The sequence below is a fragment of the Microcaecilia unicolor genome, chromosome 3 (genome assembly GCF_901765095.1).
Source record: "Microcaecilia unicolor chromosome 3, aMicUni1.1, whole genome shotgun sequence".
NCBI classification, from domain to species: Eukaryota; Metazoa; Chordata; class Amphibia; order Gymnophiona; family Siphonopidae; genus Microcaecilia; species Microcaecilia unicolor.
In genome coordinates, this window is record NC_044033.1 from 182,845,248 (window position 1) to 182,872,859 (window position 27,612).

Consider the following 27,612-nt stretch of genomic DNA (forward strand, 5'->3'; position numbering starts at 1 on the left):
TACAAATCTAGTCAAAGTGCATAATAAGCATACTGAGGCTAAAAGCATAGTAAACCAAAAATAAAATGATAAATTTATGTTACTTGATTTTCTAGGAGTGAGGGTTTGCAGTGGTCCTCTTTTAATGGAGCAGCTACCTGTGTGTCTTGCATGTTTCTTCCGGGAGCAATAAATCTTTTCTTCCTTACTGTTTTGGGATCTTGCCAGGTATTTATGACCTGGATTGGCCACTGTTGGAAACAGGATGCTAGGCTTGATGGACATTTTGGTCCGTCCTAGTATGGCAATACTTATGTACTCTATACTACTACTACTACTACTACTACTTAACATTTCTAGAGCGCTACTAGGGTTACGCAGCGCTGTACAATTTAACAAAGAGAGACAGTCCCTGCTCAAAGAGCTTACAATCTAATAGACAAGTGAACGGACGGTCCGATAGGGGCAGTCAAATTGGGGCAGTCTGGATTCACTGAACGGTAAGGGTTAGGTGCCGAACGCAGCATTGAAGAGGTGGGCTTTAAGCAAAGACTTGAAGACGGGCAGGGAGGGGGCTTGGCGTAAGGGTTCAGGAAGGTTGTTCCAAGCATAGGGTGAGGTGACTTCTGTTCTGGCTCTTCTTTCCTCCAAGTCTGCTTCACCCCCCACACTGTCCACAATGGATCTCTCGCAACTGCCCAAGAATGCTGAAGTCACTCCTGCCTAGATCACTAGTTTCTTCTTGTTCAGGGTTTAATGGGACATAGTAAACAGGGAAACTAGGTTGCAACATAAAAGAGAAATATTTCAAGGACAACTGAAAAGAGAAGTTCTAGATAACTAAATAAAATAAGAGTTCCTTGGAAAGAAGTAAAGAAGTGGAAAAACTGTAATGTGGGTAAGGAGTACTAGATTCAGTATATTGTGAAGCGTCTGTATACGCTTTCCAAAAATACTAGGACTAGGGGGCATGCGATGAAGCTATAATGTAGTAAATTTAAAACGAATCGGAGAAATTTTCTTCACTCAACATGTAATTAAACAATGGAATTAGTTGCCCGAGAATGTGGTAAAGGCGGTTAGCTTAGCGGAGTTTTAAAAAGGGTTGGATGGCTTCCTAAAGGAAAAGTTCATAGACCATTATTAAATGGACTTGGGGAAAATCCTCTATTTCTGGGATAAACAGTATAAAATGTTTTGTACTTTTTTGGGATCTTGCCAGGTATTTGTGACCTGGATTGGCCACTGTTGGAAACAGGATGCTGGGCTTGATGGACCTTTAGTCTTTCCCAGTATGGCAATACATGTACTTACGTCGCTGAAAAGAATTATGCGTCGAGCGGTATTCCGTAAAGGGCATCTGCACTTTCTAGAATAGCGCATAAAAGTTTGATCTGTGTCAAACTTAAGTTGCCCGCATTTGGCACGGATTAGGTGTATTTTATAAAAATGCACATAACTCGTAGGAATGCCTTCCAAAAAAATATGCATCCTAGGATTTACGCACAGATTGTTATAGAATAGTAAATCCCAATTAAAGCCAATTAACACCAATAATTGGTTTCTAGCAGCCAGTTATTGGCACTGATAGGCACATTAACAGCATAACATAAGAGTAGCCATACTGGGTCAGACCAATGGTCCATCTAGCCCAGTATCCTGTTTTTCAAACAGTGGCCACGCCAGGTCACAAGTACCTGGCAGAAACCCAAATTGTGGTAACATTCCATACTACAAATCCCAGGGCAAGCAGGTGCTTCCCATATCTATCTGTCTCAATAGCAGACTATGGACTTTTCCTCCAGGAATTTGTCCAAACCTTTTTTTAAACCCAGATACGCTAACAGCTGTTACCACATCCTCCCGCAAAGAGTTCCAGAGCTTAAATATTCGTTGAGTGAAAAAATATTTCCTTCTATTTGTTTTAAAAGTATTTCCATGTAACTTCCTCAAGTGTCCCCCTAGTCTTTGTACTTTTGGAACATGTAAAAAATTGATTTACTTTTACTGGATTTTGTAGACCTCAGTCATCTCTCCCCTCATCCTTCTCTTTTCCGTGCTGAAGAGCCCTAAACTCTTTAGCCGTTCCTCATACGAGAGGAGGTCCATCCCCTTTATCATTTTGGTCGCTCTTCATTGAACCTTTTCTAATTATTTTATATCTTTTTTTGAGATACGGTAACCAGAACGGAACACAATGCTCAAGGTGTGGACGCACCTTGGAGTGATACAAAAAGGCATTATAGTGTTTTTGGTCTTATTCACCATCCCTTTCCTAATAATTCCTAGTGGAGGAGTAACCTAGTGGTTAGTGCAGTGGACTTTGATCCTGGGGAACTGAGTTCAATTCCTACTGCAGCTCCTTGTGACCCTGGGCAAGTCACTGAACCCTCCATTGCCCCTGGTACAAAATAAGTACCTGAATATATGTAAACCGCTTTGAATGTAGTTGCAAAAACCTCAGAAAGGCGGCATATCAAATCCCATTTCCCTTTCCCTATTTGAGATTCTACATGGAATATTGCTACAATTGGAGATTCTAGATGGAATGTTGCTACTATTGGAGATTCTAGATGGAATGTTGCTACTATTCAGATTCTGTTCCTACTATTGGTGATTCTACATGGAATGTTGCTATTCCACTAGCAGCATTCCATGTAGAAGCCTGCCCTTGCAGATCAGCAACGCAGCCGCACAGGCTTCTGTTTCTGTGAGTCCGACATCCTGCACATACGTGCAGGACGTCAGACTCACAGAAACAGAAGCCTGCGCAGCCACATTGCTGATCTGCAAGGGCAGGCTTCTACATGGAATGTTGCTAGTGGAGGAGTAGCCTAGTGGTTAGTGCAGTGGACTTTGATCCTGGGGAACTGAGTTTGATTCCCCAACTGCAGCTCCTTGTGACTCTGGCAAGTCACTCAACCCTCCACTGCCCCTGGTACAAAAATAAGTACCTGAATATATGTAAACCGCTTTGTATGTAGTTGCAAAAACCTCAGAAAGGCAGTATATCAAGTCCCGTTTCCCTTTTTTGGCCGCCGCTGCATACTGAGCAGAAGATTTCAAGTTGCATGCGCAAATCGGCAATGCGCAGTGATTTGCACTTGCCACTTTAGTTGCCATATATAGAACCCCCCCCCCCTTAAGTTTAAAAGAAATCATGCTGACATTTGCTGTCCTTTGAGGGGAACTGTTGCATTCAGTAGTCCTTTGGGCTGCAGATAGGGTTCATGGGGAACTTCTGTATAACGGCTCTGGAGGTGTTAGAAAGAACCAGTTGCCTTTATTGTTGCTCCCACTACTGTGGTGTAGTAATGGCCACAGAGAGGAGCAAAGGGACAGGTTCTGCTATTAGGGGAAGTGCTATGGGACCCCCTGGTGTACTTTTGGGACAGTGGAGTAATAAAATGGGCTGGCTGTGTAGGAACGGGGGTGGGGGGGCAGCTTGTGTTAAGAGAACCCAGTTAAACATATTTGGCCATGATGTGAGGGGAGGGGGGTTTGGTTGAATTTAGTTTGTTTACTTGTTGGGGGTGGGTGTTGCTGAGTGTTTGTACAATTTGCTGTTCACTTATTCTTTTAATAAACAGATTTTCTAATAATCACATTGGGCAGCAGGGTCACCACCGCTGCTGCCCCTCTTACCTTCCTGCCTCTGCTCCTCCCTTGGTGTCTCGCTTTTCCTGCTCTTGTGGGCCGAGACCCAGACCCAGGTTATCCGGTTAACACAGTCATCTGGGTCCTGACACACAGAAAGAAACAGACCACGGTGCTGGGTCCCCCTCCCCCCTCAGCAGACCCATTGGGCATGGTCTGCTAACAGACTTCCCTTTTTTACTCCAGAGAAAAAAAAAATAGTGAGAAACTGTGATTTGGAGGGTGCATGTGGTGAAGGAAAAAAAGCTTAAAAGTGTGGGGAGGGAAAAACAAGTGGTAATGAAAGAGGAACTTTCAGGATGTGTCGCTTTTTGCATTTGCTCATTAAGGGAGTTGATGCAGAAAGCACAGAGGTTAGCATGATGTCTGCTCACAATTAAGGGGTTCTGGCAAAGCTAACCCTGTGCAAAACCTTGTGTTAGACACCTGTGCTCAGCTTTCTAAAATGAACAGTAATGAGACTATTAGCTACTCTGCCCGTGCAGAGAACAGTGCAGAAGTCTTTTAAAGCGAGAACAATGCAGGAGTTTGAACACCAGGACTGAAGAGGTGTAGAAGGATTAGCTTGCTTTTTGCAGTAGTCTGTCTGGATTTACCCCTGGATTCTGTGTAGGGCTTCTGTGCGTAAACAGTCAGTTGGGTAATAACAATCAATTATTGGAGTTATCGGGCACTTTGTCAGCAGGAATGCCCTTGATCCGCCTGTGCCCCCACCACAACTGCAACCTCTTTTGAGTTGTAAACTATAAAATTTTGGTACACATTTTCTAGAATAGGGCACAGGGCAGATCCACGCGTAAACCCAAATGAGTGGCAATTTACCACCAACTATTGATTGTCAGTGGGCCATTAACTATTTATTTATGTATTTCAGCATTTATAGTCTGCACTATCTACCAGTTCTAGATGGAATACGTCAGCACATACATAATAGTTAAAAATAACATAATAAAACAACAACAAAAACATAAAACCACACAGCGTATTCAATCATGTAGCCTTCATCACATACAACATTCAAAACTCTTTTCTCTTTCAACAGCTCAGTTTAAAGCTCAGTCTGTTGTACCTTGTAAGGACAGAATCAGCCTAATTATGACACATTGATGTTATATAGGCTTCTTCAAATAACAAGGTCTTGCTGCTTTCAATCACAAAGAGATTTATTTATTTTTGTTACATTTGTACCCCGCGCTTTTTCCCACTCATGGCAGGCTCAATGCGGCGGGCAATGGAGGGTTAAGTGACTTGCCCAGAGTCACAAGGAGCTGCCTGTGCCGGGAATCGAACTCAGTTCCTCAGGACCAAAGTCCACCACCCTAACCACTAGGCCACTCCTCCATTGTTGCTACTATTTGCAGATCACCAATGTGGCCGCGCAGACTTCTGCTTCTGTGAGTCTGACAGGACGTCAGACTCACAGAAACAGAAGTCTGCGCAGCCTTCTACATGGAATGTTGCTAGTGGAATAGCAACATTCCATGTAGAATCTCCAATAGTAGCAACATTCCATGTAGAATCTCCAATAGTAGCTATTTTATTTTTGTTACATTTGTACCCTGTGCTTTCCCACTCATGGCAGGCTCAATGCGGCTTACATGGGGCGATGGAGGGTTAAGTGACTTGCCCAGAGTCACAAGGAGCTGCCTGTGCCTGAAGTGGGAATCGAACTCAGTTCCTCAGTTCCCCAGGACCAAAGTCCACCACCCTAACCACTAGGCCACTCCTCCACTCATCTGTGAACCTTTTATATAAAAGATGGAATTCCTATATTCCTCCAGGTAAACTAAACAAAAATAGGGGAGCATCTAAAGCTGATGATCACAAGGAACGAAGAGGGTTGTTGAAGATGTTGTAGAGAAGACGCAATTACTGGAGAAAACTTACCACTTAAAACTTTAAAAACAACGTTAGTATTTTATAACAAATACGCGCTTCAATAGGTAACCACTGCAGAGCTACTAGAGATAGAGAGATTAATATGCTCAAAGTTTGATTCACCTTTGATTATTCTTGCAAAGTCATTCTGTGTGGACTGAAGAGATTTTAAGAATTTTTTCAGAACTCCTATCAATAAACTATAAACTTTTATCATATCCAGCATACACAGTATTCAGCAATGAAAGCAATAAAGTTTCTGTATCGTGCTCACTTAAAGCCCAAATTGATACTTATCTAAAATTAGTTTGTGTGCGGATCTGGGATCCACGGCCAAATTTTGGTGATCTGTATAGAATCCCAGGAGTCTGTTCCCATTCAAACTCAAATTGTCCTTTTAATCTCATCCATGCAGTCTCTTCCACTCACACCATATCTGCTACTCCTCACTCAATCCAGCTATTTCTGACAATCTTTAATGTATAGCAACCAATATTCTTGCCATATCGAAACCAGAGTCCTCTCCAGCCCTCCCTATTGGTATTAGCACTATTACTGTCTCTTCAGGCTTTTCTCAGCAACAAGAAGTCTCTGACATTTCATTGTCTCTATTGGGTATGCCTCTGTGTCTTTCCCAGTTGCCTCATGGAGTGATTCAGCTTTAACCAAGGCATTTTGCTTCCCCAGGAGTTCTCACCCAAAAAGGTGCTCCATTGAGGTCCAGTCACAACTCATTCCATATTAGGTTACCTACTTTTTGGGCCTCGCTTAGTGCTTAAGATTGCCTCTGTCATAGCAAAACTATGCAAACAATGATATCTCATGACATTTCAGGCTCTGCAGGGTCCTAGCATGCATTGTGCCCTCTTTTTCCACCACTGTGTCTGTGGGCTTCTCTCTGCTCCAGCAACAAGCACAATTTTCTCTGTGACCCTCCACCCCCCCCAAAAATGTGTAAATTATTTTACCTGGAGTTATATAGATGAGAATATGTAAAACCCAGTTGTACCAAAATTGCACCGTTATTGCTCTGATGTGCTCCAAAGGGACATGATCTGTACCTTTGGTCATGCCCCTTCGGGTACATGCCATAGCTGCTGTTTTAAATAGGCCTTGTTACCTCTGGATTATGACATCAGGGGGGGGGGAAGGGGGGATATTGAAAATCTAGGCATTTGTGTGCTGCTACTCCCGGGAAACTTGTTCTACCCTCTGTGAATATTGGTATAGTTGCACTCCTCTTCGCCAGGTCCTTTTTCTTTGCCAGAGTTCCACTTTACATCTCCAGTTTCATAGTACAATCCTTTTACTTGATCAGCAAATCTGCTTAGGGTTTTGTTCCAGCTCTGCTAGCTCATTATGCAGCTCAGTCAGCATGCTTTTTACCTCTTGAGCATTCTGTGCAATCTTTCTGCAATTCTCTCTCTAGCTCTGCCAACATCTTCTACATATCTGCTCTGGTGATTGTTTGCACCAGGTCGCCCTTCTGCATCTTTTGGACTGCTCTGTTTTTGCTCCCAATATGCCCCATGTAGGCCTTAGGTCAAGGCCTGCGTTTGTCCCCAGCCTTCCGATCACTAGAATGACTATCTTTTCAGTTCACTAGCTTTCTTCTAGGAAATCCTCTCTCAATTTGGTGCTATTTGATAAACATGGGTAGTATGTTTCCACTTCCGGAAGGTTTGTATTTATCTCGATTGTATTAGGAGTTCCTTGCCAAGCCCAAAGCTCTTCCGATGACATCCTAAATAAGGTTTTAATTTGTGCAAAATTCTCAACTTGAAAAATGAGCTACAAATTAATTTCACCATCTGCCGAAGATTATACTCCAATAATGCTTGTAAATTAGAATTCGGCCTTTTTACCGCCATCCCAATATTCATACATATCCCGGGAAAAGGTTGGAATGATAAAAGACCAGGCCACGTATGAGGAAAGTAATTTATTAACTTACCAATAGAGTATACAGAATTAAGGTAAATTTTCTCATAGGAGTACAGTTCTGCTTATACAAAAGTATTGGCTAGGAACTGTCTCCAACATTCACTAATCATGCTGCTACTTATATATTGTTTCTACACAAAGCCTTTTCAGAAAACATTAGTTCATTCTTTTCACTTATCTGACTTTTTCTCTTATGTTCTACAGCCAAAAACTCCCTGCTACTTTATCTATTACCTCATGTTCTGTTTCCTGAACTCCTGTGCACATACCACTCTAACTACAGTCATGTCTGTTAGTTTGGTCGGCCTTCACCTTTAACAACATCCCTTGATCCATAACCGTGCTGCTGTTTCTTCATGCTCTACCTGTCTTAATAGGAATGGTGTAGTCAAATCATCTATTTGGCAGTTTCGATATAAGTAGGGCTTCAGAAGTCACTGCATTCAATCTAAGCAATCCATAGCTACTAATTAGAAACCCACAGCAAACAATTTTCCACAATTGGTACTTCGTTACCCAAACTTTATTTTTCAACAAATTAAAACCCCAGTATCATCAGCATAAAATTGGAAACTTGCCTCACATTTCCATAAGATATCACAAGGAGGATATGAGTATTTTAGTGCATAAACTGACTTTTGTTTGTCTTAACCTTTATCACTCAATCTTTTTATAGTAATAGCAAATGATAAATGGTGTCAAAGGTGGCTGAAATGTCTAAATAAAATCATTAAAGAAGAGTTGGCACTTACGTTCCATTGCATAGAATCGATAACTGAGACCAGTAAAGATTTTTCTGTAGCATGAGTTTTGTAAAATCCATACTGAAAAAGATCTAAGATTATTTGAATCCAGATAATACTGTAACTGATTTAAAAAAACAAACAAACCCTTTCTAGCACTTATATCAAAAATGGCAAACTAGATAGGGATTGATCATTAGTCAAATCTATACTCTGCTTCTTGACATCTTGGATCACAGGAAAAACTAGACATTATTTAAGCATTCAGGGATTATATCCATAGTTAAAGAATGTGTCACAATTCAGTATATATATTTGCTTATATTATCTGTTAAATTTCATGATGCTCATTAGACTTAATTTCAGCCTACATGTGTTACCTAACTAATCTCCTAATAATTTTAACAATGCTCATTAGAAACCCGGGGGAGGGGAGGGTAAAAGTCTGCCATTGTACACTTAAGAGGGTACGAAAATGCTTTGAATTTATAGAGTAACACCAATAATTGTGGCTCAATAGGAATTGAAGGAAAAAAAATTTCCCATGGTCAATTCAAGGCTCTACTAATCCATTGAGAATAAAAATCAGATCTTAAGGTGTTTTCAAATTTTAGAGTTTCAGCAGGGTAATAATTAGGAAATCTGTCAAAAAGGCTAAGATCCAGGGGAAACCTACATAAGAGTAGCCAAGCTGGGTCAGACCAATGGATCATTTAGCCCAGTTTCCAACAGTGGCCAATTCAGGTCACAAGTACCTGGCAGAAATCCAAATAGCAGCAATGTTCCATGCTACTAATCCCAGGGTAAGCAGTTGCTTCCCCATGTCTGTCTCAATATTGATTTTTCCTCCAGGAACTTGCCCAAACCTTTTTTTTTTTTTAACCCAGATACAGTAACTCACCTGCTATAATTACCACTTAGCCAAGATAACTCACCTACTATAACTACCTAATCACCCCTTTCTTCTTCCTCCTACCCTTACCTAACCTCGACACAATATTAAATGTATCTGTCACCCTGCAGTGACTTTGCTAACAAAATATGTAAGCCACATTGAGCCTGCAAATAGGTGGGATAATGTGGGATACAAATGCAATAAATAAATAAATAACTAACTGCTGTTAACCACATCCTCCAGCAAAGAGTTCCAGAGCTTAACTATTCATTGAGTGAAAAAATATTTCCTTCCATTTGTTTTCAAAGTATTTCTGTGTAACTTGAGTGTCCCCTAGTCCTTGTACTTTTGGAATGAGTAAAAAAATCGAGATTTACTTCTACTCGTTCTACACCTCTCAGGATTTTGTAGACCTCAATTGTGTCTCCCTTCATCCATCTCTTTTCCAAGTTACCCTTCTTATCACTCCATGGTGTGACCTCACCTCAAGTATTGCATGCAATTCTGGTCACCATATCTCAAAAAAAGATATAGCTGAAATAGAAAAGGTTCAAAGAAGGGTGACCAAAATGAGAGAGGGCTAGAGAGGTTAGGGCTCTTCAGCTTGGAAAAGACACGGCTGGGGGTGGGGGGGGGGGGGGGGGGCTATGATGTCTACAAAATCCTGAGTGATGTAGAATGAGTAAAAGTGAATCTTTTTTTTTTTTTTTTTTTTTTTTTTTAACTCCTCAAAAAGTACAAAGACTAGGGGACACAAGTTACTATTTTTAATGAGTAGGAGGAAATATATTTTCACTCAACGAATAGTTAAGCTCTGGATCTCGTTGTAGGATGTGGTTACAGCAGTTAGCATATCTGGGTTTAAAAAAGATTTGGAAAAGTCTGTAGTGTCTGTTATTGAGATAGATGTGAGGGAAGCCGTTGCTTGCCCTGGTATTAATAGAATGGAACCTTGCTAGTATTTGGGATTCTGCCAGGTACTTGTGACCTGGATTGGCCATTGTTGGAAACAGGATACTGGGCTAAATAGACCATTGGTCTGACCCATTAAGGCTATTCTTGTGTTTTTGTTACTACTAATGGAAATCCTCTTATTTCTACTAGCCACTGATAACTGGAGGTGTTCTGTCAGGGCAAAGTGAGTGTGCACTGGGGAGGGGGGAGGGAGGCAGAGCAAGGGGAGGGTGCAATGGAGAGGATAGGAAGGGGGCAGAGGAACAGAGCAAGGTGAGTATGTTCTCTGGGTTTTGGGGGGGCAGTGAAAGCTGAGAGAATGCTCTGGGGATGTTGGGTGAGGGAGGAGAGAGAAAGATGAGATTGTGCCATGGGGGTGGAGGCAGAAGAAACTTGATTGTGCCACTGACATGGGGGAAATTTAAGCTTGAGGGTGTGCCATCGCCATGGGGAGGGTGGGAGGGAGATAGAATGAGAGGTGTGGTTATGTGCCTGGGAGGAGGGAGAATGAGAGGTTGGGGTATTGCTTGCAGGAGAAGATTGTGGGAGCATGACAGAATTAGGGGTGTTGCTGGGAGTTAGAGGGAGAGAGAACTGCAGTTGGATTGACAGGTGGGACTGGGGAGGCCGTAGCCTGAGGAGGGGAAATGCAGAATTCAAAATAGAGGGGCCCTTTTAATAAGCTGTGGTAAGCACTAATGAGTGCTTACCACAGGGTAAAAGGCAGTACCGCGGGGTGCACTCAGCCATCCTGCAGTAGTTTTGTGTTCCGCGCGCGCTACCCACATGCTAGCAAATACAAAATATTTTTAGTGCTGGGGTGGAGAGTAGAAAATGTCCAGTGCAGTTAGAGTAGCTATATCATTGCACACTAAGGGCCGCTTTTACTGCTCGCCCGGCGGTACCTCCCACCCCTAGTGCACCATCATATCCGGTGCTACAAAAATATATTTATTTCTGTAGCGCCAGAGTGTACCCGGCAGTAATCAGGCAGTGCTGCACGCTGGCCAGTTACCGCCGGGTTAGTGTGGGAACCCTTACCGCCACCTCAAGCGGGTGGCAGTAAGGGCTCGCCCCCCCCCCCCAAATGGCTTCGCGACAAGTACTTTACTTGCCACATGGCTATTTCCTGCAGGAAAGATAGACTTCCCTTTTACCCGCTGCGGTAAAAGGTGGCCTTGGTGTGCGTGAAGAACACACGCCGATGCCAGCGTAGGCCTTCTTTTGCCACAGCTTGACAAAAAGGGACATAACCGATTAGTGAGTGGTTACCGCCTAGAAACATAGGCGGCGGTAAGGGCCTTAGGTCCTAATGATGTAATTAGCACGTGGCCATTAATAGACAAAATGGAAAGTGGGGCCCTTTTACAGCTGTGCTAAAAGTGGCCTCAGCGTGCGGGAAAGACCTGCACTGGGGATAGCGCTGGCCACTTTTTAGCGCAGTTTAGTAAAAGGGCCCCCAAAATTGTATAGAATTAATTAAATAAATAAATAATTGTGCAGCATTTCCCCAGGAGTAGCATCTCATTACTGCTCGAAGAAGGATTCCATACACAGTAGGAGATTTGATCAGTTTGCTTTGTGGAATCTCATTGATGCGTAGAATTCAGTTCCAGCACTCCTTTCAGGACTGTTATGGATTTGAATTTTTAAAAACCAGATCAAAAGACCTGGTGTCAGCAGAAACAAGTTGTTGCCTATTGGTAACTGTTTTTTTCCCCTCTGGTTTTCCTTTGCTTTTGTTTTGTTTGTTTGGAAGGCCAACTGTAGCTAAGGAATCTCATTTGTGGGGACTTTGCTTTCTCTGAGGGCAAACAAGATGCAGTCACTTATCCACCTGCCTTCCTTGGAAATGACTCACTATTCTGACTACTGTGCAGTTCTCATGTGCTGGAAAGTTTGCTGAAGTTCAGAAGCTAGTTACTAGTTTTAATGCATTGGAAACCGCCTAGAGTTATGGGTAAGAACTGGGGGGGGGGGGGGGGGGGGGGAGAGAAGAAGAAAAGTGAATGTGACTTGGGGGCGGTGAGAAAGAAAGTTACATGGGGGCCCATACTGGGGACCTACAAATGTGTTTGCCTAGGTCCCAGTACAGTATTAATATGGCCCAGCCTGTTCCCAGTCACAGCTGAGAGCAGACAGAATGATTCACTCAGGAACAGTTGCCTGAGTTTAGAGCCTGGACCAGAGCTACACATAGAGGAAATCGTTGCCCAAGCATTCCAGGTAGAGGGAGAGACTACTGTATGGGTGTGTACAATCTGTGAGAACCTGTAGAAGCAGATCTATGAGTATGACATTGTGTATATATGCCTGGATGTGTCACTGTATTAATCTGTGTATTACACTGGGACATCAAAGATTTGGCCCTCTGCTGTATTTTGTATATGGGAGAGAGAGAGAGAGAGAGAGATGCTGATGCATCTGGTTCCTGGCACAGTCACGGCAGCTTGTGACAGGGTGAGGAAAGGTGTGTGGGGGGGGGGGGGAGGGGGGGAAGTTAGATGTTACCAGGCTGTTTTCCATCTCTTTCATGGCACAGATTCACACAGCTTAAAGATTAGATGTCCTGAGGATGGGCAGCAGGTGCGGTGCCCTTCTACTGCTCTCACACTCTACCCCCCCCCCCCATCTCCCTGCACATGGGGCTGGGAGCTCCACCCCTCTATGTACAAAGATGGCACATCTGGCCTGAGAGCCTCCAGTTGTGCTCTCAGTATGCATCGACACTGCTATCTCTGCTTTATAACGCTAGCTAGAGTTGTGTCCCATGCGGCAGTAGACCCGGATTTCCCATGCTGTCCAATTTCCACCCCTGCTGGTCCTGCTACCTGTAGCCCTGTAACTGTGCTCAGGACAGCAGGCACCATCTGGCTCTGTCAGCTGAAGTGTAGTTTGTTTAATATTCTGGCTAGACTGCTTTTCCAGCAGTACATCAAAGCACTTCAGAGCAGATATAAAGAATCAGGTTACATCATGGAAATCAGGGTAGCTTACAAGCATGGAGACCAGGAGAAAGGAGGTATATAAAGAATCAGGTTACAATCATGGGAATCAGGATAGCTTACAAGCACGGAGACAAGGAGAAAGGAGGGATATAAAGAATCAGGTTAAAATTATGGAAACAAGGTTAGCGTTACAAGCATGTGAGGCAGCCTGGGCATAGAAATCATATTAATTTGGTGTTTAACTTTTCAGTCCTGTAAAGTGGAAGAATGCCATCTGGGTTTAATTGCTCAAATGTCTAGCTTTTGCTAGACTAGAGGTTAGAAAGGTCAGAGAGAAATGAAACTTTCTTTGTCCCTTTTTGAGTGATGGATTATTCATGGGTATTATTTACCATATCTGGATGCCATTATGAGCAAGGCATACTGGACAGTTTCGCAGGCAGTTTAAAAGATTAGGCTAATGATGTTTAGAAGGAGATAGTGTAGGTTTAAATAATTCTAGATGAGTTAGATTTTGTCTTATAAGGAATTCTGATTTCTGCTTATTTTAGAATATGTTTTATTCTGTTTAATTAATAAGTTCTATTTCTGTGTAGAATATCTTTTCAATCCAGTGTCTGATTTTCAAGTGAGCTTTGTCTGCAGTTTAAGAGGTCATCATCTGGTTTGAATTATCCACAGTCCTAGCTAGTTTTGTGTATGAAACTAATAGGTGAAAGAGGTCAGGACAAGTCAAGTCTTCTCCTTGATTGATTAGCTAAGTGTAGGACTGGTCTTCTGAAAGTAATAACAAACCATGTCTGTGTGCCATTAAGCAAGACTGGCCCTTAGCCCCTCAATGAACCTAAGTTATGAAGTTAGCTGGGAATTTAATAATAATAAAATGCAGGAGATAGGTGCCACATTGTCTAGTTTGAGAGGCCCCAGGTCATAGGTCAGTTTAGGAAATATCTCAAACCTATGTAACTGATATTTTTGAGTAAATGTATAGAGATAATTAGTTCAAGACAGGGTAATCAATCTATTCTTTACCATCTGGTGAGAAAGGGGGGCTAGAAGGGTGTAGGACTCTATATAACTGAGAGCAGAAGCAGCTTACATTAGAAGGAGGAGCTGAGACGAGAGAGACAACAGACAGGAGAAGACAGGAGACACAGAGAGAGCTCAGAAGAAGAGACACAGAAGGACAGGACACAGAGAGAGCTAGAGCTGATGTCCTACTTTGTTTGCTGGCAAATAAAGAAGATTTCTCTCTCATTCTGGTGTGTGGTGTTTGACTCCTGAAGTACCACAGAATCTGCTAACAATAGTGGTAATTCCTGCAACACATGGAGACCAGGAGAAAGGGAGGGAAATAGCAGTTGTAAGTTGCAGTCATGAAAAAAAAAAAACAGTAAGGAGGCACAGAAGAGGAAAGTAAAGTAATGGAGTAGTACACTGCTCCCTGCTACTGCTCAGAGTCTGTACATAGCAAGTCAAAAAGACTGCTAAATTTCTTGGTCAGACCCCCTATGTAGAACGAACACCTGCTAAAAGTGCCAGTTTTTGATCTATAAAATACTGAGTGGAGTGCAACGGGTAGACGTGAATTGCTTGTTTCTTCTTTCCAAAAATACTAGGATTAGGGGGCATGTAATGAAGCTACTAAGTAGTAAACATAAAGCAAACTGGAGAAAATATTTCTTCACTCAACATGTAATTGAACTCTAAAAGAAAAGTCCATAAGCCATTGTTAAGATGGACTTGGGAAAATCCACTGCTTATTTCTAGGATAAGTAGCATAAAATCTGTTTTACTGTTCTGGGATCTTTCCTGGTGACATAGTAACATAGTAAATGACGGCAGATAAAGACCTGTACGGGCCATCCAGTCTGCCCAATAAGATAAACTAATTTTACATGGTATGTGATGCTTTATATGTATACCCAAGTTTGATTTGTCCCTGCCTTTCTCAGGGCACAGACCGTAAAAGTCTGCCCAGCACTGTTCCTGTACTAAAAGTTCTGAAGCTAATGTCGAAGCCCCTTAATATTTACACTCCAACCCATCCATATCTATTTAGCCACGATCAGGGTGCAGACCACAGAAGTCCACCCAGCATTGGTTTTACTCTCCAATTACCGTCACCACCCAATCTCCGCTAAGATTTTGTCGTTCCATTCCTTGTAAACAGGATTCCTTTGTGTTTATCCCATGCATGTTTGAATTCCATTACAGTTTTCATCTCCACCACCTCCCGCGGGAGGGCATTTCATGTATCTACCACTCTTTCCGTGAAAAAATACTTCCTGACATTACTCCTGAGTCTGCTCCCCTTCAACCTCAATTCATATCCTCTAGTTTTACCGCCTTCCCATCTCCAAAAAAGTTTCATTTGTGGATTAATACCTTTCAAATATTTGAACGTCTGTATCATGTCACCCCTGTTTCTCCTTTCCTCCGAGGTATATACGTTCAGGTCGGCAAGTCTCTCCTCGTACGGTTTGCAACGCAAATCCCATACCATTTTTGTAGCTTTTCTTTGCACTGCTTCCAGTCTTTTTACATCTTTAACAAGATACGGCCTCCAAAACTGAACACAATACTCCAAGTGGGGCCTTGTGTTCAGTTTTGGAGGCCATATCTTGCTAAAGACGTAAAAAGACTGGAAGCGATGCAAAGAAAAGCTACAAAAATATCTCTAAAAAGATATAGAGGAATTAGAAAAGGTTCAAAGAAGAGCGACCAAGATAAAGGGGATGAACGTCTCTCATATAAAGAAAGGCTAAAGAGGTTAGGGCTCTTCTGCTCGGAAAAGAGACGGCTGAGGGGGGATATGATTGAGGACTATAAAATCCTAAGTGGTGTAGATTGAGTTGCTGTCTTGGAATTTCCCTAAGGGAATGACATTTGCTACACGTTGAGGCTGCCCAGTGTGCTGCTGCGTCTAAGAAAGCACACAGAATGTTGAGTATTATTAGGAAAGGGATGGAAAACAAACACAAGGCTGTTATAATGCCGTTGTATCGCTCCATGGTGCGACCGCACCTCGAGTATTGTGTCCAATTCTGGTCGCCACATCTCAAAAAAGATATAAAGGAATTAGAAAAGGTGCAGAGAAGGGCGACAAAAATGATAAAGGGAATGGAATGACTTCCCTATGAGGAAAGGCTGAGAAGGTTAGGGCTCTTCAGCTTGGAGAAAAGGCAACTGAGGGGTGATATGATAGAAGTCTACAAGATAATGAGCGGAATAGAGCGGACAGATGTGAAGCGTTTGTTTACACTTTCAAACAACAACAAAACCAGGGGACACAAGATGAAGCTAGAATATGGTAGATTTAAAACAAATAGGAGAGAGGTTTTCTTTACTCAGCCTGTAGTTAGGTTCTGGAACTCGTTGCCGGATAATGTAGTGACAGCAGTTGGCCTTACGGAATTTAAAGGGGGTTTGGACAGATTCTTGAGGGAAAAGTCCACTGAACATTATTAAACTTTTTTTTGTGTGTGTGTGTGTGTGTGTGGGGGGGGGGGGGTTGCCGGGTTCTTGAAGCCTGGATTGGCCGCTGTCGGAGACAGGATGCTGGGCTTGATGGACCCTTGATCTTTTCCCAGTATGGCGGTGCTTATGTACTTATGTACTACTGAAATGGTATTTGGAACATGCACCCATATCCCAAAGGCAACTTGCCTTTTGTATGGGCTTTAAGTTGTTAGGCAGAATCAAAGTTGAGAGGTAGAGTTGCAATTTATATATATTATTTATAAAAATACACTGTACTTTACACTCAAACATTTATCTGCTTGCTTTGAGCAGATGTAAATGCCCATGCCTTTGTAAAAAGGATACAGAAATGGTCAGAAGAGAGGGAAAGGTAGGGTTTAACTACCCAGACTCTAGAGAGAGAAAATCCAAATCACAACTGGGTGGTGGCAGAGAAAGGCAGAACTCCAGATTCACGAAAAAGAGGAAGAGGCGCTAAATGAGAAACGTGAAAATGACTCTGGCATTAACGAGGAGCCCCTAATCACAACTGACCAAACCCTTGATTCAGGCAATATTGCCTTGTAGAGTCATTTTATGTTTATTAAAATTCTTATATACTGCTACATAATACAAATAAATGATCTAAGCGGTTATAACCACTCATAAAATTTGTACAGTAAAGCTCTTGGCAGCAGTTGGTTGTTCTTTCATCACTTCTCCTGACCACGTCTGCATCCTGTTTCTGCTTGTGGTTTCACACATAGGCAACCAGTTACATTATTATCCTCTGCATGTCTGTGTACAGCGCAGAGTACTTCTGATTGCATGTACCATACATATCGTGCTGGTGATAACGTAAAATTCCTGTTTGCATTCTATAGAGAACAACATATCCAGAGGCGGCCGGCTGGCTCCTGACATGGAGTCGGATACCCGGGTGACTAGGTGGCAAGACCTGCAGTGCCTGGATGATAATTTCAAGGAGCAGTTAATGAACCTGTACCACTCAGACCTGCTCCCTTTGAATGTGCGACATTACTTAGCCCACTGGATAGAAGCACAGGATTGGTAATTATTCCCTCTGCCCATGGATTATTATTTTCATTGCTGGAGAAAATACACGGAAACAAATCTTTAAAAAGGGAAGGACCTGGGGTGGGTGGGATTATTGTCAGTTAGTTGCAGGTGGGGAAAAAAAACAGAGGTGCAGATAGATATAGCAGGGTGTCTTCCTGCAAAGCTTGATTTTGTGCAAGACTTTAGGAGAAGATAGCCGTCACTTAACAATTTCTATTCATTTTTACATTAATTCTCTATCTAGTCATAGAGGAGTAGATTCACTAAGTGGCACCCAAATTAGGATGTTGAAAAGAGATAATGCAGAGAGAGAGAGAGACAGATCAGTGTGGACCTGTTTGCAAAGTGAGATTATGCATATCTTTCCCTTTTTTTCAAATGAGCACCCTTTAGTTCATGAATATTTTAATAGATGAGTCTAAGTTTGCAGTCTAAGCCTTGTTTTCTCATCTTGGGTAGAGATAGGGCCCTTGTGAGTCCCGGTGGTTCTCTGCCCAGTCTTCTGCAGACAGTCCTACAGGACTGCAGCTCACCTACGGAGGCCATTAGAAATATCTGAGGTTTGCTGTCCAGCTGTCGAGGAAGATTCTAGGCAGTGTCATCATTTCCCAGAAAAAGGATTGGGGAAGCTAGATGAACTGACAACAAAAATACAAAAGGTGACCTTGGACCTTGACTGACGCACAACCTACTTTTTTTCCTGTCTCGTCTCCTTTCTGTTCCCTTCCAGGGATCAGGCGTCCAGGGAGGTGTCACTCGCCACAGTGCTGTTACAGAACCTTCTACAGCATGTAGACGATCAGCTGAACCACTTCACCCAGGAGCAAGAGATCCTAGAGCAGCACAACTTCCGCAAGTTCAAGCATGATATACAGGTACCATTGCTGTGAGAAGCGGTATGTGAACATGTGCAGGCTGTTCCTGCAGGGATATTCAGGAGATCTGATCTAGTCTCCAGCGTGATCAAAGAGCCTGGTAGCTTTGTACTGCTTGTTTGGATTCCAGGCTCAGTCAAAACTCAGCTAGCCTGTGGCAAGGCCGCCACAGCCGCCACCCTCCCTCCACTAGGGCCACCATTGCCCCGTTACCTTTCTACATCTGCTTCTCCCTTAGACTGTCACTCTCCTGCTCCTTTGTGCCGGGACCCAGGTTATCATGTTAACTCAATCATCTGGGTCCCAACACACAGGAGCAGGAAAGAGACGGACTGAAGTAGCAGATCCTTTTGCCTGCCTCCGGAAGCTTTGCTGGCACCGGGCCCCCCTTGTAGGCCAGACCTGGGGAATGTTGCCCCCCCCCCTTCTCACCCCCTCTTGGCAGCCCTGGCCTGTGGTACCACAAGCCCTTTTTTGTACCATTCTGGGAATATTTTTATCCTATTTATAATTTTTTAAAGTAGGATGCCTATGTGAGAAATCCAGAATCTGCATGTTCAAGTGTACAGCGCTGCGTACGTCTAGTAGCGCTATAGAAATGATAAGTAGTAGTAGTAGTAGAATGTCAACTGTGTATAAATGCAACATAGGCATTTATGTACCTTTTATAAAATAGGAAGAAACAGAGTAGGGACGGACCAAAAAAAGATCAACAAGCAAGTATTAAAAAAACTTTTTTTTTTTTTTTTATTGACAAAGCTCCAACTTAAAAGGACCCGACACAGGCCGTGTTTCGGCTGTGAACTGCTTGCTTCAGAGGTCTGAAATGCGCTGTCAAGTGTATTGTGGGGTTGAAAGATGTTATTAAAAAGGAATCCAATTGTAGCAGCAGCTGGAAGTCACCTGGAAGCTGTCAATAGAATAGACCCACTGCTTGCTTCTAGAATTCACCCCTAATCTGTTTCTTGGTATTTTCACCATAGGGCTTTTTTTCCCTTTCCTTTTGGTTGGTATCTACCCTTTATAAAATAGGGTCATCGGCTGATGCAGAAAGCCTCGGCTCGTGAAATTAGCAATCGTAATTAGCCACCTGAGCAAGCAAATTACAGCAGTAATCTGCAATTCATTGCTGAATGTCACCTTGGACAGGGTGATTTTTTAAAATTATTTTTTTTAAGAAAGAAGCTGTGGGCAAACAAAGCATACCATAGGATTTTGCATCACCCTTTTCCGACCTGACACCCCCTCTGTCAAGTGGGGTCTGGGGGAGGTAGTGAGGTGTGCCAGTAGAGACCGGGGATGTTTTAGGGAGGTTGTTTATTTGCAAGGGAGCGGGATGGTGCCAGTAGACATAGAGACTTTACAAATAAGGTTGGGAGGGGGGCAAGAGAGGGGTGCCACTAGACGCCAGGGAAAGTTTTTTTTTTTTTTTTTGTGGTAGCCATGCATCGGAGGACACTGTTTTCTTTTCTGCATTGCTGTGACACACTTACCCTCAAATTCTACATACTGCGACGAGTTGTGCACACAAATGTGGATGTATTCTGATTTGCGTGCGCAATTCAATTGGTTGTTAATCCAATCGGCGCTGATAATTAGGTGTTAAGCAATTATTGGCACTAATTAGAATTTATGCGCACTACTCGCTAAGCGTATTCTATAAAATGATCCATGTGAGTTCCACTGCACGGATTTCAAAAGTGGATGTGGCTATGGAAGGAGTATGGGCGGGTTGTGGGCGTTGCTAAAATTTACGGACAGTGTTACAGAACAACCTGTTCCCAAACTGTTCCGTGCCTAAAGTTTAGGTGTGGGCATTTAAACCAGCTTTTCATTGGTGTAAATGACCGCGCCTAAATTTTAGTCACCTGGACAGCGCTATGCGTATTCTATAACCCACGCCGTATAGGTACGGTTTATAGAAATATGTATAGGCGCATTTTTCATCCGCACCAATTTTTTTTTCACTGTCAAATATAGAATCTGGCCCATAATGGTAGTAGTAGTAGTAGTAGTAATGGCCTCGTACGCATTTGTTTGAATGCAGCATTCAGCCGTATATACTGCGGGAGTTAAACCCACGCTTAACTCTATTACTGCATTGCTCGGCCAGTATCATGCGAATATACCCTGTGGTGACAGCACGGCTGAGCTTTCTGCATCGGCCCCTGAACCAGATCTAATAGTGTGCAAATGTAGATGCAGACATTTAACCCTGCTCTGAAAAAGTGGTGTGTGTGTGTGCATGCGTGCGTTCGCTTGTTCGTGCACTCCTGTGCATGCATCTGCCCAGACTATGCCTCTTAGAGAGCTTATGTGCAGGTTATGTGAGTGGAAGGTGTGAACAGATGCTATTTTAGAATTGACGTCTAAATGGAGGCTCCAGTTGATAGGATTGTTTCTTTGATATGGGGGACGGGGGATGGGTAGGGCACCCACTGTCTCTTTTCTTGTTCACAGGGGTGGGGGAAGTATGTAACTGTAGCCTTGCCAATTGATGCTTGTTGTAAGTTGCTGTTTCTAACATTTGTAATTCACAGTGAAGTTAATAAAGAGAAAAAAAAAAGTTACCCTAATGTGCCCTTTGTGTCTCAGTTTTCTCTTTTGCATGTCCCTGTTTTGTGTTTTCAGGCCAAGTATCAGGAGTTTCCCTTACAGTTAGCTGCTATAATCTCGAGGATCCTGAAGGATGAGGAAAATATTCTGTCTTCAGCCCGGCAGGTGCAGCAGGTGTGTGGGGTGTGGACTCATGTGAACATTGAGTGCTGGCAAAGTTGCACTTGGGCACCATGGTACTGCTTTGAATGTTGACTGCATATTGGCTGCTGCCACTTAGTAGTTGGTATGAAAACAGGATTCCTCTTATGTCTAGTCTCTAAAGGCCCGTCTGTAGCAGCTCTGTGATGCAGGGGCATAGCCAGACGGCAGGAGAGAGATCCAGAGCCCGAGGTGGGGGGGGCACATTTTAGCCCACCTCCCCCAGCCGCCAACCCTCCCCTGCCACTTTCGACTTCCCCCCCCCCCCCCCGGCCGACCCTGCCCCGCCGTCGCCAGGTACCTTTGCTGGCGGGGGTCCCCAACCCCCGCCAGCCGAAGTCTTCTTCAGCGCTGGTCTCCGGTGCGTTCGCTGATCTGTTTCTGTCAGTCCTGACTCCTCCTGATGTCCTGCCCGGGACTACATACAGGACGTGCACACAGGACGTCAGGAGTCAGGACTCACAGATACACATCAGCGAACGCGGCGGGGGGGGGGGGGTCGAAAGTAGAGGGGGCCAGGGCTAAATCTGTGGGGGCCCATGCCCCCACCTAGCTACGCCCGTGCTGTGACAGTGTCACTTCAACAATCACTCTACAGATAATTATAACTAATTGGACCATCAAAACTGACACATCCTTTCTCTGAGAGCTTTAGGACTTCATCCTCACAGTGTCATTCGGTCAGTCTACCGTATATGATCCAGACATTGTGTTCATTCAGAAATAATCTAAAATTGAGTGACAAAGTTTGAACTCGCAGCAGGACTAAAATCTGCTTTGATGAAGAGGCGGTTTCTCTGATGCAGATATATTTCAAAATATGATATCCTGTTGGGGTCACGATTCAAAGATGAGCTATTTATATCTTGAATTGTCTGCAATATCTAGATTATTTCTGAATGAATACAATACCGGGGTTGACCAATTAATATGCAAGGGTGAAGTCGTAGCCTTCAAAGACCTGGAGGGGCAATTTTGAAAGAACATCCAAGTCAGAATTCGGATGTCCTGCTTATAATTTCCAAAGAAAAAAAAAGCCCATCTTGCAGCCATTTTCAAACAGGAAAAACCTCAGAGTTTCCTGTTCAAAATTACATGAGAACATCCAAAATGAACAGCCATTTTCCAAAATAAAACATGCAAATTATGAATGCCAAAAAAAAAAAACAGGGACAAGGATGTCTGTCTGGCAGCATTTGTACGAAAATGACCACACAGACGTCCCTGCAGAGCAGAGGGACAGCTCTAGTGGCCAGTGCAGTGGATTTTAATCCAGGGCACCCAGGTTCATATTCCACTGCAACTGTGTTATTTTAAATGCTGAGCCCTCCAGACACAGGGAATTTACCTGCTGTACCTGAATGCGCACCACCTCTGTAGCCCTCTGGCTTGCTTTATGTTTCAACAATTTTTATTGATGAGGTCACATGGTATCCAATTCCATCTCAGTCAATATAAATCGTATAACAGCGAAGTCTAGTACACATTACTAAACCTGAAACGTCCATCAATGTTTTCCAAACTTTTCTCCCCTATCCCTTCCTTCTTGTCTTCTCCTATATTTATAATGTGTACATGTATAATTACTGTGCAGTTGCATAACTATTAACAATAAACTTTTATATGAAACTCCAATATTTATAACTCGTGTTTTACTCAGTGTATTATCCCAACAATATTTATTGGTGGGTCCTCTTAATGTGCTCCTTCAAAGGATTGTTCTCCTATCTAATAATACACATGTCCCTCTATTATGCATTGAACATTACCCTTCCCACTCCTATAGATTTGGTTTTTCAGATTGGTCTGTGTAATAATGATCATAGTGTTTTATAAAAGCCATATAAGCGCAAATGCTGCTGTACATATTTACACTCCTGAGAAAAGGCATGAATGTTTGCATGCACTATACAAATGCTGCATGTAAACTGCAACCCTGCCTCTATTCCACCCTTTTACTGTGATGGTAATAAGTCGCCTGAATGTGCCGTTATGCGGGTCTTTCCTATGTGCTAAGACCATTCCCCCCCCCCCCCCCCCATTTTCTGAATTAATGGCCGAGCATTACTTTTGCCTTTTGTGCGCATCTATTAAAGATTAGCGTGTGGCAGTGGCGTAGCTAGGGGGGGCCCGACCCCCCCCTTTCCGCCGCCAACCTGCCGTCGCCTGCCTTTGCTGGCAGGGGGACCCCAACCCCCGCCAGCCAAGGTCTTCTGCTCGCAAAAGGCTTCCTTCTGTTTCTGACGTCCTGCACATACAACGTGTCAGAAACAGAAGGAAGCCGTTTGCGACCAGAAGAGGACCTTGGCTGGCGGGGTTTGGGGTCCCCCGCTAGCAAAGGTAGGCAACGGTGGGTTGGCGGCGGAAGGGGGGGTCAAGAGGGTCGGCGGCAGGGGGGGGCAAAGTCGGCAATGGCGGGAGGGGGTGCCGGGGGGCCTAAAATGTGCCCCCTCACTTCGGGCTCTGGACCCCCTCCCGCCGAAGTCTGGCTACGCCCCTAGCGTGTGGGCACTTACCGACACCTATGTTCAGGCAGCAAGGGCTCACGTACTAATCTTACACTGATCAACGTGCAATATTGTAGCTGTTCTAACTGATTCATGCTGTCACACCCACTGTCCACCTCCCCCAGACATGCCCCCTCCACAGAATATTAAAAATTAGAGTTGCATTTTAATTGCAGTTAACTCTGCAATTACTGCATTAATTGTGATTTGCAGAATTTATCACATTGTAGCATCTCCTGTCTCCGCCAAACATCTTTTCTCTCTTCCACTTCCAACCCATGTCCTCGGCGCAGTCTGACATTTATTTGTTTTATTTATTTACAATAACTTGATATACTGCTGTATTGCATGGGATTGCAGCAAAGTGGTTTATTTATTTATTTATTTATTTGTTGCATTTGTATCCCACCTTATCCCACCTCTTTGCAGGCTCAAAGTGGCTTACAATACATCATGAATAGTGGAAGAATGTTAGTAATATAAACATTTAGTATTGCATGTTCTTGGTCAGCATGATGATAAAAGCAAAGTAGTAGTATACAAGCAGATTTTAGGAAACAGTTCTGAAATTAAATAGGTGAGTTGTGCATATTCACTTGGGTTGATCTTTTTGGTATGCTCTTTCAAAGAGATGGGTCTTCAGTAGTATGCGGGAGTTCGTTATTTCGTATATCGATTTCAAGTTGCGCGGCAGTGCGTTCCATAACTGTGTGCTCAAGTAGGTGAAGTTTGACGCATGCATTAGTTTGTATTTCATTCCTTTGCAACTGGGGAAGTGCAGATCAAGGAATGTGCGGGATGATCTTTTGGCATTCCTAGGTGGTAGGTCTGTTAGGTCAGACATGTAAGCTGGTGCGACTCCATGGATAATTTTGTGAACTAGTGAACATATTTTGAACGTGATGTGTTCCTTAAGTGGGAGCCAGTGTAATTTTTCTCGTAAGGGATTTGCACTTTCAAATTTTGGTTTGCCAAATATGAGTCTAGCTGCAGTGTTCTGGGCTGTCTGGAGTTTCTTGATTATTTGTTCTTTGCAGCCGGCATATAGTGTGTTGCAATAGTCTAGATGACTGAGCACTAAGATTGTACCAGGTTACGGAAAACACTCCTTGGGAAGAAAGGTCTTATTCTTTTTAATTTCCACATTGAGTGGAACATCTTCTTGGTTGTGTTTCTCGCGTGGTTCTCTAGTGTTAGGTGTCGATCAATGGTGACTCCAAGAATTATTAGGGTTTTTGAAATAGGAAGGTTTAGAGTTGGTGTGTTGATGGCGGTGTATTCTTTCTTGTTGTGTTGGGAGGTTAGTATTAGGCATTGGGTCTTTTCTGCATTGAGTTTCAGCCGAAATGCGTCCGCCCATGAATGCATGATATTGAGACTTTGGTTGATGTCATTGGAAATTTCTTTTAGGTCTTGTTTGAATGGGATGTAGATCGTTACGTCATCCACATAAATGTATGGATTGAGGTTTTGATTTGCTAGTAATTTTGCCAAGGGTATCATCATTAAGTTGAATAGAGTTGGCGAGAGGGGGGATCCTTGTGGTACTCCGCATTCAGGTACCCATGCGGCTGAAATAGTCGAGTTAGATGTTACTTGCGGTTAGGAATCCCTTGAACCACTTGAGGACATTGCCTCCAATTCTGAAGTAATCAAGGATGTGTAGTAAGATTCCGAGGTCAACCATGTCGAAAGCGCTTGACATGTCAAATTGTAGAAGTAGTATGTTCTTACCAGATGTAATCGTTTGTTTGAATTTAGTCATGAGGGTTACTAATACTGTTTCAGTACTGTGGTTAGACCGAAACCCTGATTGGGAATCGTGAAGTATAGAAAATTTATCTAGATAATTTGTAAGTTGCTTAGTCACCAACCCTTCGGTTAATTTGGTTATTAAGGGAATAGATGCTACCGGTCTGTAGTTAGTTCACTAGCACTCTTCTTTGTGTCTTTGGGTATGGGGGTGAGTAAGATGTTTCCTTTTTCCTTCGGGAAGAATCCATTTTGTAACATGTAATTCAGGTGTTTCGTTATGTCGTTTATGAATTGTTGAGGGGCAGATGTCATCAGGTTGTTTGGGCATAGGTCTAGTTTGCAGTGAGATTTGGCAAACCTTTTGAGCGTTTGGGAGATGATGTTCTCCGATAGTATCTCGAAGTTGGTCCATGTCCTGTCCATTGGGTGAATGTCAGGGGCTGGGTCTAGGCATTTGAGGAGTTCAGCATAGTCGGTGGTGCTGACGGGTATTTTAAGTCATAGTTGTACTATTTTTTCGTTGAAGTATCTCTCGAGATTGTCTGTTCCCGGAGTATCTTTGCTGTTGGTTGTGACTGGTGTGGTGTCAGTTTGTTCACGAGTTGGAAAAGTTTGTGTGTGTCCTTGTAGTTTGGTCCGATTATGGTTTACAAAATTAAAAGCCCAAGAGAGGGGAAGAAACAGGAGAAGAATAAAAAAAGTAAATAAAGATGGTTATGCAGCAAATGTACATGTAAATAATCAGGACTTGGTTATGCAGCAAATGTACATGTAAATAATCAGGACTTGAGAAATTTCTTGGACATGGAGTATGAAGATACTCTTTTGATATTTTAAGGCAATGTATTCAAACATTTAGGAGCCATATATGAAAATGCAGTTTCACGAGTTATATCCAAGCATGATCCTTGGGAAGATCGGAGGGAACAACTGGGAGTGTAGGGAATGAGAAGATTGGAAAGATAATCAGGTGCATTGGGCCTTAGACCTTTTTATACCAGTGTTAACATTTTGAACTGAATACGAGCTGAGATGGGTAACCAAAGTTCCAGTTTAAGCAATGGAGTAACATGATCAAATCTGTGAGCACTGTGAAGTAGTTTAATTGCTATAGATTCAAAATCCGTGATTCAGCATCATCCATCCTGGCCTGTAGCCTTGTCTGAAGCTTTCCCTCTGACCCATCCCGCTTATGCAGAAACAGGAAGTGATGTCAGAGGAGGCGGGATGGACCAGAGGGAAAGTTTCAGAGCAGGCCAAGGGTAGCATATGTGTAATGCTGCCACTTCCAGGGACCAAAAGGTAGACTGGTGGGGAGGGGGGAATTGAGGAGGGGGGGGGGCAGATGCTGAACCCTGGGTAGGGCAAGGGGCGTGAGCAGAATTGGAGGGGCCACTGATGAAAGCTATGACCAAGGCTGAGAGCTCTAGCAGCCACAAAAAGAGCTTAGAGCCGCTCACCACCAAGTTTGTGTCACCTGTTCACAGGGGTAGAGGGAAAGCTGGGAGGTAGGAAGGTAAGAGAGAGATAATGACACTAGGAAAGAAATAGAGATAATTGATCTGGAGAAAGAGTTAAAGGAGGGAAGGAAGAGAAAGCAAGAGATGTTGGATCTGGGGAGAGGGATAGAGGGAGGGGAAGATTATCAACCTTTTAGGGAAGGGGGATGCGATTGATATCAAAGCAGTTTGCATATTATATACAGGTACTTATTTTGTGCCTTGGGCAATGGAGGGTTAAGTAACTTGCCCAGAGTCACAGGAGCTGCAGTGAGAAATAAATAAGTAACCAACCAACATTTAATTGTGTGATGTAATCATGATTAAATTTTTTAGTAAAAATGCAACCCTAATAATAATTTTTTAATGCAGTTTGCATGCGCAAAAGGCCAGTTTACTGTGGGATGTCTTCGGCATGTCCCATGGTAAGCCATTTTAACCTGTTGTAAACATGCGCTAGCGCTTACTGCAACTTAGTGAAAGGAGCCCTAAGTCCCTGGGAATGCCGATAAGCAGTATGTAACATAGTAAATGATAGCAGATTAAGACTAGCATGGCCCATCCAGTCAAGCCAGAGAGGGGGGCCAGAATTGTACTCATACTGTGATTGACTGGTAACTGCTGAAGTAGATCAAGACCTCAAATTTCATGGGATAGAAAGTTTCTTGCCCTGTTCCAA

General features: G+C 43.2%; 1 protein-coding gene across 1 annotated transcript in view; it reads left to right on the forward strand.

The window, feature by feature from the left end:
• The window catches only part of STAT2 (signal transducer and activator of transcription 2), a 90,681-nt gene that overhangs the window by 11,008 nt on the left and 52,061 nt on the right, over positions 1 to 27,612 (forward strand). The window contains exons 2-4 of the mRNA XM_030196707.1: positions 17,345 to 17,531; positions 18,271 to 18,415; positions 21,047 to 21,145. Of these exons, the coding sequence (XP_030052567.1) occupies positions 17,383 to 17,531; positions 18,271 to 18,415; positions 21,047 to 21,145 (393 nt within the window). The 5' untranslated portion in view covers positions 17,345 to 17,382. The remainder of the gene's footprint in view (positions 1 to 17,344; positions 17,532 to 18,270; positions 18,416 to 21,046; positions 21,146 to 27,612) is intronic.